We start from the raw sequence: 12,396 nt of genomic DNA on the forward strand, positions 1-12,396 counted from the left end.
TCTCCCCCGCACTCACTCACTCTAGCTCCACTGGCCTCCTGATGTTTCTAGAAGGCACTATGCATGCTCCCACCTCGGGAAATCTGCACTTCCGTTCCCTCTGCTTGGAACAGCATTCCCACAGACATCCGCGTGGCTCCCTCCCGCCCTCCTTCACATTTGTTACTCAGATTCCACCTTCCAGTCGCCTCTGTCCCCAGCCACCTTGTTGAAAATTGGAACCTCCCCTCCACAACTAGCCTCTTCCCTGCTTTACTTTCTCTTTGATTCTTCTCATCACAGCATCCTTTACACAGTCCTATGTATCCTGTTCACTGTGTGTTGACCCCACTAGCATGTCAGCCCAGGAGGGTAGGGGTTTCTGTCTGTTTTGCCCCCTGCTGTATCCCCCCCTGGGGCCTAAGATGGCCTGGCACACAGTAGGTTCTCCATAAATGTTTGTTGAATGAGTGGATGAATTTATGTGGATACATTTATGTACTTATGAGCACTTCCGGGCGTGTACGTAGCAATGTGAGCATGTGTAATTCCGTGGGTGAGTTCGTGTGTTTTTGAGTGTCTGGGGGTGGATTGCCTCCCCTTTCCCAGTGTGGTGGTGGTGGGAACACAGGCAGATACACACATATGCACGCACACAAAGGCACGTTCAAGTACACAGACAAACACAAGAGATGCAGACACACAAACACAGAGAGACACACAACACACAGAGCTATACAACATACACAGATTCACACAGGGCAACAGAGACAGGCACACCCACAATGTCTGGCTGACAGGATGTAAGGAGGACCAAGTCTTCAATCTATGTGTGACTGCGGATCTGTATCTGCCTGTGTTTCTCTGCGTGTATACGCGTGCGTGTGTCTCCTGCGTTTGTTCTGCGCTGTGCTGTGTTCCCACCACCACCAGCTACCCGCAGACACAAAGTTTCCTTTTCTCAGTTAGCAGAGGGAGTGGAAGGAGGGAAAGGCGGCGAGGCCGGAAGGGGGTGGGCAGGGAAGCTCCCCAGCTCCGCTGCCCAGGCCGCAGTTCCCAGCCAAGGTCAGGTGCCCGCCGCAGCCTCCGCTGCCCGGGGGAGGGACAGGACAGCCCCGGGCGAGCTGCCCGAGGGGGCGGGGAGCCTGGGCCCCGTCCAGCCACCTGGCACGTGGGGACCCGCCAGGGTCACCGCGCGGGAGCCCGCGCTGCCCGCCGCCGTTGGAGCCCTGGGGCGGGAGGGGGGTCTGGAGCCTGGTCCAGTTCCGACCGCAACATTCCTGCCCCCGCGTGAGTCACCGGGGCGCGACCCCCCCCCACTTCCGGCGGGACTGGGATCCCCCTTCCCGGGCCCCAGCGGCCCGCACCTTGAGGGAGGGGGAGACAGGGGCGAAAGGGCCTGGGACCCCCTCCCCTCCGGCGGGCTCTCCCTCGACGACCAGCTCCAGATGTGCTTTCCAGATGTACCGTCCCTCTCGCCCTCGGCGCCCCGCGCCACCCTCCCCCACCCCAGAGCGCAGTTTGCTTTTTCCGAGGGAATTGGAGGGATGGAAGGAGAGAGGGGGCACGCCCTGAGTCAGATCCAGGGACAGACACACACAAACGGTCGAAATTCCTTGATACTGCACACACCACGAATTCCTACACACACACAACGAATCACACTTAACATACAGGGGCCTACAGGGCACGTTTCCGGCCCTAAACCCAGAAAACAGCAGCACTGGTTAACTACACAGGAAGATGCTGTCGCAAACACACAGTGACACAAAAACATACTCTATGACTGACATGTGTACACAAGGGGCTGACACTGACGCACGTACACAAAGCGAGACACACACATACACGAACACAAACGAGCAATCGAATGAGCGCACGCTGACTACAAACACCGAGCCACACAATACACACCTAGGCTGAAGCCGACAGACACGCAAACCTCCCCGCAGTTCGAGATACACCCACCAAGCAACAAACATACGTTGAGGTTGAAGTGGACAAACGGATACACAACAGGACACAAATCAGGTTGATGTCGACTGGCTCACACGGAAACACAGCCAAGCCTTCAAAACACAGCGGGACACACTCAGGTTGCTTCAGACACATTCCTCAAGATGCAGGCTGATACGGAAACACACACTTGCATCGACACACAGGGTTGCTGCAGACGCACAAACGTGGAGATGCTGCCTTGTGCCTATAGGTGGCACAGACACATATATACGCACTGGCTGGTGAGTACCTCAAGTTCATCCACCGAGAGGCAGTCAGGGCTGGGACCGACATACCAGGGGAGCAGACAGAGGCAGAAGGTTGTTACTACCTGCTATGAATATCACACACACACACACACACACACACACACACACACACACATGTCTATAGGGGTCCATGGGACAGAGTCACATACCAACATGCTCGCCTTGTGACATATCCACAGATATCACAGAGCCATCCCTACACAGCCACAGGCAGTGGGACCACAGCAAGAAACACACCACGTTGTCCAGTGACACATCCTAAGTCCACAAAGAAACAGAAGCTCCCACTAAGACACACGACCCCTAGAGGCCTACGCCTGTAAGCTGGCATTGTCACCTCTATACAGGGAGGTATGGAAAATAGCCACAAGGCACGCTGCTGTGCATCACCCCTCACACACACACACACACACACACACACACGCACACACGCACCCCACCCTCTCACAGTGAGTCACAGCTGTGAACACACAAACACAAAGGAGGACAGATAGCAGGCTGACACTGGGATACTTAGTCTCTCACACACACACACACACGCACACACACACACACACACTGACAGCCCCTGAGAAACTTACAGAAACATGCCATAAAGACCCAAACACAGTGGGACAGACACCTAAGGCGACAGAAACATACCTAGTCTCACACACACGCGCGCGCACACACACACACACACACACACACACACTCTGAGACATCCACAGAAGCCGGCCCTCACTAAGGCACACCCTCACACAAACAGGTAGATGCACTGAGACACAGATCCAGAGGGAGAGGGACACACCCAGACCTCCCACCCCGCCCCACACACAGAGGCACACACGGAGATCCCCACCTGGCAGCCCTCTCACACGCTGATACGCACACACATCCTCTCACACCTGCGCCTCCCATTTCTCCCTCTGCCTGGGATGGGGTGGGGAAAGCATCCCCCTCTCCCTCCCCTTCGCCCGGGTCCTGCCAGGCTGACTCAGGCCCCAGAGCTGTGGGCTTGAGTCACCTCTCTGGAGACCAGGCATGCTCACCCCTGCTTCCTCTTCCTCGTACACCCAGGGCCCCTGGAATGCTGGGAATGTGGGCACCTCCTTCCACCCTAAGAGGCCCTCCGTCAGGAGTCCCCTCCCCACGCCAGCAGGTGGAGGCAGCAGGTTGGGGGTGCTGGAAGCCGATGCCCCCGCCAAGGTCCAGCTGCCTCCCTCTGACTGACTCAGCCTCTCCCATCTGTGTTCCTCTGCCTCTCCTTCCTCAGTGAGGCGAACCCCCTGCGCTCAGGGTCCCCCAAGTCTGGCTGACCGCTGTGTGTGACCCCCAAGCTAGGTCCTGCCCCGTCTGTGAGGTGTGGAAGGGGATGGTCACCCCGAGGCCGGGAGGGTGGTCTCCTGTCACTCAGACCTGTCGTGTCTCTCTCCATCTTGGGTTACTTCGGTAACGAGCTAGAGGAGAGGAAGGCCCAGTTGATTCCGGTGCCCTGCTTGGGGTCAAGGGCTGACACGTGGGGCGTCAGACCCCCCACACACTTGACCATGGAGCAGCTCAGAGGAAACCCAGGACAAAGAATTCTCTGCAGAGAGGCTGGCAGGAATGGAGGGGGGAAGAGCAGAGAGACGGGGAGACACACACACACAGAGCGACAGAGAGAGATGGAGAACAGAGACAGAAAGAAAACATACGGAGGGGAACGAGAGAGATGGGGACAGAAATGCAGAGACAGGGATACTCAGAGGCAAAGGGAAAAAACTAGAGGGAGACTCAGAGACAGAGACAGACAGAGGGACGAGCAGACCCTCAGACAGAGGCATGAAGGGTTCCCCCACTTCCGCCCTGCCTGGCCCTCTGCACTGGCTGACCACATCCCTGGACTCACCTGGAACACGGAGTGTGTGCTGCGTACTGTGGCCCACGGTCGCAGCTAGGGAGACAGCATCCTGGAGCCAGAGGAGGTCCACGGGCTCTGGGGGTCCCTGGGCCCGGCAGCTCAGGTTGAAGGGCGTGTTGGCGGCCACAGTCCTGTCCTCAGGCTCCTCCAGGAAGTAAGGCAGGCCTGGGTGGGGGGCAGTGGTGAAGGCTGGGGTCCCTCTGAGCCCCCTAGGTGTCTGACTCACCACTAGGATGTTGTAGGGTGCAGGGTCTTTGACCCCTATGTCTGACCCCTCAGGACACCTCTACCCCCAGGAAACATGATCCCAATATCTGACCCTCCCCACCAATGTCTGAGCCCCAGGACATCTGAGCCTCTCATGTCTCTTTTCCAGAATGTCTCCCTCCTGCTCTTCATGCTACTTTACCTCTGAGGAAAGTGAGGCCCCTCGGGGGTGAGGGAGAGGGTTAAGCTGTGCCTCAGATCCTTGATCTGATCCCAGAATGTCCTGCCCCAACCAGGTCTGACCTCAGGACAGCTGACAGCCCCAAAGATGTCTCTCTCCCCCTGCCCCAAACATATAATCTTGTGTAGGCCTGCCCCCAATAATTCAGAGACCCCCTCCAGCTGCCTGACCCTCCAAGATCTCTGACACCCCTAGGTCGTACGTCCCCAATGCACGCCGTGAATCCTCCAGCACCCTCTGACCCCTCAGGATTCTTGGTCTCCCACCACCTCTGAGCCCAGGGCTCACCCTCCAGCCCGACGTAGCCAGGCTGGGACACGAAGGTCTTTCTGCCCAGGACCACGGCACACTGGTACCATCCAGCGTCTGAGAGCTGCAGGGACGAGATTCTGACAGGGCAAGAGGAGGGACAGAGAGGTTCAGGCTCAAAGCTGCACCCCGGGCAGGGGGTCCTCAGGACTGAAAGAGGAGAGTCTGGGCTGGAAACTCGCAAGGCCGAATAAGTGGGTTCTATTATTAACTCGTTTTACAGAAGAGGAAAGTGAAAGCCGGGGTTAGTTATGTCACATGCTCAAAGCCACGCAGCTAGCGAGCGGCCACACTGGGGTCCAACCCAGGTGGGGCCCCTGCGAGTGACTTTGCAGCCACCACGTGATGGAGGTGGGGACACAGGGGTCAGGAGGGATGCGGGTCGTGGCCGGTTAGGGGGGGCCGGGCACCTGAGTTGGCTGACCACTTTCCAGTCATCCTGCCCATCTTCGCCCAGGGGCACCTGGGTCTGGGTGCTGTCTGCCAGCTCTAGGACCTGTCCGTCCCGAAGCCAGGTCACCTCGGGGGGCTCCCCCCGAACCTGGAGCTCACACCGAAGGGCCCCCATGAGTCCTCGGGCACCAGTGATGTTCCCTGGACTCCCCACGAAGGGGTGCCCCTCAGCCTGTGGGCCTGCAGGGAGATGGGGAAGAATTCGCTCAGGGAACCCTGCTCCCCTCCGACTCCTGGGTTCCGACTCCTGGGTTCCGACTCCTGGGTTCCACCCGTGCCGGCCTGCCTACTGCCAGGACCCCGCCAGGCCCTTAGGCCCACATAGTTGCAGAGTGACCTCAGCAGGGGGGGTGGAGGGTGGAGGCTTTGAGGGGAAGATGGGAGCCTTCCCAGGGGACCGGGGTCCGGCCTCCATCCTCCGTCCGCTGGGAGTAGGCCCGGGATCTGGCAGCCTCCCACGCCCTGACTGCCTGGCTGGCCTGCCCTCCCTTAGGGTCTCTAGAGACCTGACAGATTAGGCTGGTGGATGGTGGGGAAGAAAAGGGGATGGGAGGGAGAGGAGAGAGAGAGAAACAGGGAAGGAGAGTCAGAGAGAGGAACCAGAGAAAGTCAGGCAGACAGAGAGGGACAGACACCCGGAGCGACAGAGGATAAGAGATGGAGAGAGACACCCCCAGAGGGGAAAATGTGGTAGGAGAGACACACAGAGGGAAACGGACAGAAAGAGACAAAAACAGACTGACAGAGACAGTGATAGAGACACATAGGGCACGGGGAGAGATAAAGACAGAGACTGGAGAGAGAGAGAGAAATGGAGACCCACAGAGATGGTAGGATTGCAGGCAGAGCCCCTGGCCCCAGAGTTGAAACGCACAAACAGCAATGGGGTAAGGAGAAGTGGGGGGGTGACGGTGACGAGGGATTTTCCCTAGGGCTCTGGAGCCTCCTCAGCCCGCTGCCTGACTTAGGGGTCCTTTCTGGAAGATTCCTTTCGGGCAGCTCCCGGCTCAAGTCCAGCCCCTACCCTTGCCCTCAGCTTCTCCTGTCTGTCTGTCTGTGTCCGTCTCTGACCCTCTTAGTTTCTGTTTCTTGTCCTTCTGTCCCTCTCTCAAGAGTCCCTTTTTCTTTCCCTCTCTTGGTTTGTCTCTGTGTACACCCTCCCCCTCTGTTGTCCCAAGGAAACTCCCTGAGCCAGACCAGGACTCCCGACTCGCCGCTCTCAAACACCTGCCATCCATCCCTCTCCTCTCCCTCCTCCCTCAGCCCCGCATCACTCACCCTTAGGAGCCACGCACCCCCAACAGCACAGCGCCCAGCACCAGGCCAGCAGGACCCTGCCCATCCTTGGGGCACCGGGCAATCAATGCCAAACTTTCCTGAGAAGTTGCTGGGCACCCCGCGGGGGAGGGGGCAGGGCCGGGTTTGTGCCCGGCCCTCCCCCCAGCTCCGGGCTCCCCGGATTTGGCACTGCCCGCCTGGCACAGCGGGGCGGGGGGCGCCCTCACCCGGCTCTGCTCAGCGGCGCCTTCCCAGCTCCCCTGCCTCCTTCTCTCCCTCCCAGATTTCGGGCAACGCTTTCCCCGCCCCCGGCTTCCCCCACAGCCTCCGCCCACCGGCCGGAGCCCGAGGGGCCACCAGGACTTCGAGGGGTTAACGCGGAGAGAAGCGGACCAACTCTGTCTTAAAGGGGCCCTGGAGGGAGGCTGAGGCGGGGGAAGGGGGCCCCAGGTGGCTACGCCCCTAATCGTGGGCCAGCGGGGCAGGGAAGCTGTGCGTCTCCCTATCCCAGCTCTGGGCGCTGTCCCTCTGGGCTCTCTCCGTGTCTCGTAAACATTCCTCCAGAACTCCGCTCCCCTCTGCGACGCCCCCCTCCCCTGCCTCCACCCCCAGCCCAGCCCAGCCAGGCACTCCCCCTCTCACTCACAGCTTCTCAGACAAGGACACACACAGACACACACACAGACACACAGACACACACACTCACAGATGTCATCCACACACAGAGGCTGGGACAGGAGGAGACACGCAGGGGCACGCCACAGGCTCACACTCAGACAAGCCAGGTCAGGAGCTCCTCCATTCCCGGAGGAACCTCAGAAACCAGAAACGGGAGGACCCTGCTGTGTGGGCATCCCCGGGGGAAGACCTGGGGAGGCGTGAATCCTCATACAAAAGAGATCCACGTGGGCACGGAAACGGGACATCAGTGGCTGGGCACTCACAGGGGTGCCCAAAGACCTGGGTGGGAATCCCGCCTCTACCACTAACCCTGGGACCTTACAAGTGGCTGGCCTCCCTGAGCCTCGGTTTGTCCATCTGTAAGGTGGGAATAGCAATAGAACCCACTTAACAGGCTACGGGGAAGCTGTCCTGGGGCAGTGCACGTGCAGTTTTTTGCACGTGGTGACGTCAGCTGACAAGGTGCCCTTGATTTTTTGCATCTCATCTGTATGTCTCTCTGTGCACTTGCATTGCTGTCTCCCTCTGGTGGATTGTGTATCCTGATCCTTGTAGATCCAGGGCCTGTGTGTTGGTTCTCCTGCTTGTCCATTTACTTCCCACTATGTGTTTTGCACATGGTGGAGGTGGGGGGGGGGTCTCTGCTAGCCTGAGTGTCTGTGTAGGAGGGGGCTGGGCACCCATCTCTCTGCTCCTGGCTGTTCTGTTTGTGTATTGACATCCCTACAGCTCCTTATAAACTCCTCTCCTTTCAGCCTCCCGATGTCTCTCCTACCTGCCTCTTCTCACTCCGAGGAGTCCAGCCCCATCCTTTCCCACCAGGACCCTGCCTTGGCCTCCTCCCTGGCTTCCCCCCAGGCCTCCTTGCCTCCACTCTTACTCCTTCCAACCCATCTCCCATTCATAAACAGAGGGATGTTTCTGAAACTCAAATCTGACCCTGTCCCCTCCCTGCTTAACCTTGGCTCCCCACTGCCCTCAGGGCAAGCTCCTGGCTCCACAACCTGGCACTCAGGGCTCTTCCCCATCAGCTTTCCTGAGCTGTGTCATTTGTGTCCCATTTCAGTGACAGCCTCAGCATCTATTCTGCCACCCAAGCCCGACCCTCAGGGTCCTCTCGGACACCCCCCGCCCTCAATAAGTTTCCAAGTGCCAAGGAGGATTTGATTTAGCTCCACAAACCTTTCTCCTGCCTGGCCTTGCTGTCCTCCCCATGGTCTCACCCTGGTCCAGCCCCATCTTCTCCCACCTGGACCCCTGCTCTGGCCTCCTCTCTGGTCTCCTGGCCTCCACTCTCCCTCCCTCTAACCTGTCAACAGCAAATCCCAAATCAAACCCTTTTCCACCTTTGCCCCAAACCTTCCAAGATAAACCCCCAAACTGCTTGCCTCGTGACCCCTCATGTCCACCTGGCTCCTTTCTCTTGTTCACAAGCTTTAGGGCCTCCTCCTGCAGCTCTATGCCCCCAACTCCTACACACCCCTCAGCCCCATCTCAATTGTCCCTTCTCTTTGGCATCGCTGCCTGGTCCTTCCCAGTCAACTCTAGGTCTCCATGTTGTTCACGCCTAACACTTTGTCCTTTTCATTGGCTTGGATTGTCACGATATATTTATTGGTGTGACTGTGTGTCTCATGGTCTGTGGGCTCTGGGAGTGTAGGCACTGGGTATATCTTTGGTACCACTGTGTCCCCACCACCATGTAAAAGACCTTTCATAAAGGGGCCAATTAATTATTGTGGCATTTGGGGGGGATGCAAATATGTGCAAAGATCTGCCCACTTGTTTGAATATGCTGGGTGGCCCTACACACCTAGGACACGGTGGACCCAGCTGTGTGCGTGGCCAACTTGAATCTGTGTTCGTTCTTTCAAGAACTATTTGCTGAGTATCAAATACGTGTTTGCAATTGGCTTTCAAGTGCATTTTATTTTTTTATACATAGTATTTTTATTTTATTATGGTCCCGCTGTGCTGGCATGTGGGATCTTACTTCCCCCACCAGGGATGGAACCCTAGCCCTACAGTGGAAGCGCAGAGTCTTGTAAACCACTGGACCGCCAGGGAAGTCCCTCAAATGCATTTTAAAAATGTGATGGGGGGGCTTCCCTGGTGGCGCAGTGGTTGAGAATCCGCCTGCTGATGCAGGAGACACGGGTTCGTGCCCTGGTCCGGGAAGATCCCACATGCCGCGGAGCAACTAAGCCCGTGAGCCATGGCCGCTGAGCCTGTGCGTCCGGAGCCTGTGCTCCGCAACGGGAGAGGCCACAACAGTGAGAGGCCCGCATACCGCAAAAAAAAAAAAAAAAAAAAAAAATGTGATGGGGGAATTCCCGGCGGTCCAGTGGTTAGGACTTGGCCCTTTCACTGCTGAGGGCCCAGGTTCGATCCCTGGTTGGGGAACTGTGGAACTAAGATCCCACAAGCCATGCGGCACGCCAAAATAAATAAATAAATAAATTTAAGGTGTACAACATGATTTACTACATGTATATATTGCAAAGGGATTACCCCAATAAAGTTAATTAACCCATCCTTTACCTCACATAGTTACCATTTTTTGGTGTGAATGGTGAGAGCATTTAAGATCTACTCTCTTAGTAAATTTCAAGTATACAATATAGTATTAGCTATAGTCACCATGCTGTACGTTAGGTCCCCAGAACTTATTCATCTTGTGACTGAAACTCTGTACTCTTTGATCAACATCTCCCCATTTCTCCCCCACCCCCAGCCTCTGACAACAACAATTCTTTTACTTAATTATTAATTAATTTTTATTGAGAGACAATTGACATATAACACTATATTCGTTTCAGATGTACACAGTGAGTGATTCAATATTTGTATCTGTTGTGAAATGGTCACCACGGTAAGTCTAGTTAACATCCATCACTAAGCAGTTACAATTTTTTTTCGTTATGAAACTTTTAAGATCTACTCTCTTAGCAACTTCCAAATGTATAATACAGTTTTATTAACTACAGTCACCATGCTACATGACATCTCTCTGTTTCTATGAATTCAGCTTCTTTAGATTCCACATATAAGTGAGATCATACAGTATTTGTCTTTCTCTGTCTGATTTATTTCACTTAGTGTAATGACTTCAAGGTCCATCCATGTTTGTCACAAATGGCAGGATTTCCTTCTTTTTTATGGCTGAATAATATTCTGTTATATATCTATATCACATTTTCTTTTTTTATATTTTTTAAAATTTATTTTTATTTATTTTTTGTGGTACGCGGGCCTCTCACCGCTGTGGCCTCTCCCGTCGCGGAGCACAGGCTCCAGACGCGCAGGCTCAGCAGCCATGGCTCACGGGCCCAGCCGCTCCGCGGCATGTGGGATCTTCCCGGACCGGGGCACAAACCCGCATCCCCTGCATCGGCAGGCGGACTCTCAACCACTGCGCCACCAGGGAACCCCTCTTTTTTTTTTTTTTTTTTTTTGATTTTGGCTTTGTTGGGTCTTCATTGCTGCACGTGGGCTTTCCCTAGTTGCGTGAGCGGGGGCTACTCTTTGTTGTGGTGTGCAGGCTTCTCATTGCGGTGGCTTCTCTTGTTGGGCGGAGCATAGGCTCTAGGCACGTGGGTTTCAGTAGCTGAGGCTCGTGGGCTCTAGAGCGCAGGCTCAGTAGTTGTGGCACACAGGCTTAGCTGCTCCACGGCACGTGGGATCCTCCCGGACCAGGGCTTGAACCCATGTCACCTGCATTGGCAGGCGGATTCCTAATCACTGTACCACCAGGGAAGCCTGTCACATTTTCTTTATCCGCTCATCTGCTGGCACTTAGATTGCTTCTGTATCTTGGCTATCGTGAATAATGATGCCATGGACACAGGGGTGCAGATAGCTCTTTGGGGATACTGATTTTGTTTCCTTTGGATATATACCAAGAAGTGGGACTGCTGGATCCTACGACAATTCTATTTTTAATTTTTTGAGGAACCTCCATATTGTTTTCCATAGTGGCTGCACCAATTTACATTCCCACCAACGGTGCACAAGGGTTCCCCACTGGGGGGCAGAGCAGGGGAGAGACCTGATTTGATTTGGTTTTAAAGGCCAGTAAGTGAAAAGTTGATGGGAAACTTTCTAACAGAGGGATCAGGACCTGGACACACTATATGGGAACATTTATTATTGAGATCTGATGCGCCTGGAAGGGGCCCAGCCCACCCAGTGAGGAGCTCTTGGGCCAGAATGAGCCCAAATCTGATCTAACTTCCAGTTTACAGAGAATTCTTGGCAATGGAAAGACATCTTGAGTAGCACCCCAAAGATGCCATCAGCCAAATCTGAGACGTGAAAAATGGCACAGGGCAAATGACCCAGTTTCTTTAAGAAATTAGTGGCATCACCAAAGGGGAAAGGCGGGGAGGGATAAATTAGCAGTTTGGGCTTAAAGTATACACCCTACTATATATAAAATAGATAACCAGCAAGGACCTACTGTATAGCACAGGGAACTACTCAATATCTTGTAATAACCTATAATGGAAGAGAATATAAAAAAAAGAATTATATATATTTATGTATATGTATAATTGAATCCCTGTGCTGTACATCTGAAACTAACACAACATTGTAAATCAACTATATTTCAATAAAAATTAAAAAAATAAGTGGCATACAAAAGGTTGGGGAATGATTACAGCTTTAGAAGACCTAAGCATCCAAATGAAGGCACTGCATGATGAGCCTTTGGATGTTGATTTGAACAAACACACCTATGAAGTACATTTCTGCAACCATCAGGGGAACGTGAACACTAGCACAGCAAAATTGCTAACTGTGATAGGCGTGAAAATGGGTATCTTGGTTGTGACTCTTAAAAAGTGGATTTTAGGGAATTCCCTGGTGGTCCAGTGGTTAGGACTGTACGCTTTCACTGCTGTGGGCCTGGGTTCAGTCAGGGAACTAAGATCCTGCAAGCCGTGTGCGCCCCCCAAAAAACAAAAGAGTGGATTTTATTTTTATTTATTTATTTTTTACTTCTCTTCCCTTTTCAGTTTATTTTATTTTATTTTATTTTATTTTGCGGTACGCGGGGCTCTCACTGCTGTGGCCTCTCCCATTGCGGAGCGCAGGCT

The 12,396-nt window shown here is 54.5% G+C and overlaps 1 protein-coding gene across 1 annotated transcript in view; it reads right to left on the bottom strand.

Moving 5' to 3' along the window:
* The window catches only part of AXL (AXL receptor tyrosine kinase), a 32,339-nt gene extending 25,166 nt beyond the window's left edge, over positions 1-7,173 (bottom strand). The window contains exons 1-4 of the mRNA XM_059045316.2: positions 6,617-7,173; positions 5,296-5,518; positions 4,865-4,965; positions 4,117-4,293 (exon numbers count right to left, since the gene is read on the bottom strand). Of these exons, the coding sequence (XP_058901299.1) occupies positions 4,117-4,293; positions 4,865-4,965; positions 5,296-5,518; positions 6,617-6,680 (565 nt within the window). The 5' untranslated portion in view covers positions 6,681-7,173. The remainder of the gene's footprint in view (positions 1-4,116; positions 4,294-4,864; positions 4,966-5,295; positions 5,519-6,616) is intronic.
* Positions 7,174-12,396: the final 5,223 nt, after the last annotated feature.

Source organism: Kogia breviceps, chromosome 18 (genome assembly GCF_026419965.1).
Source record: "Kogia breviceps isolate mKogBre1 chromosome 18, mKogBre1 haplotype 1, whole genome shotgun sequence".
NCBI classification, from domain to species: Eukaryota; Metazoa; Chordata; class Mammalia; order Artiodactyla; family Physeteridae; genus Kogia; species Kogia breviceps.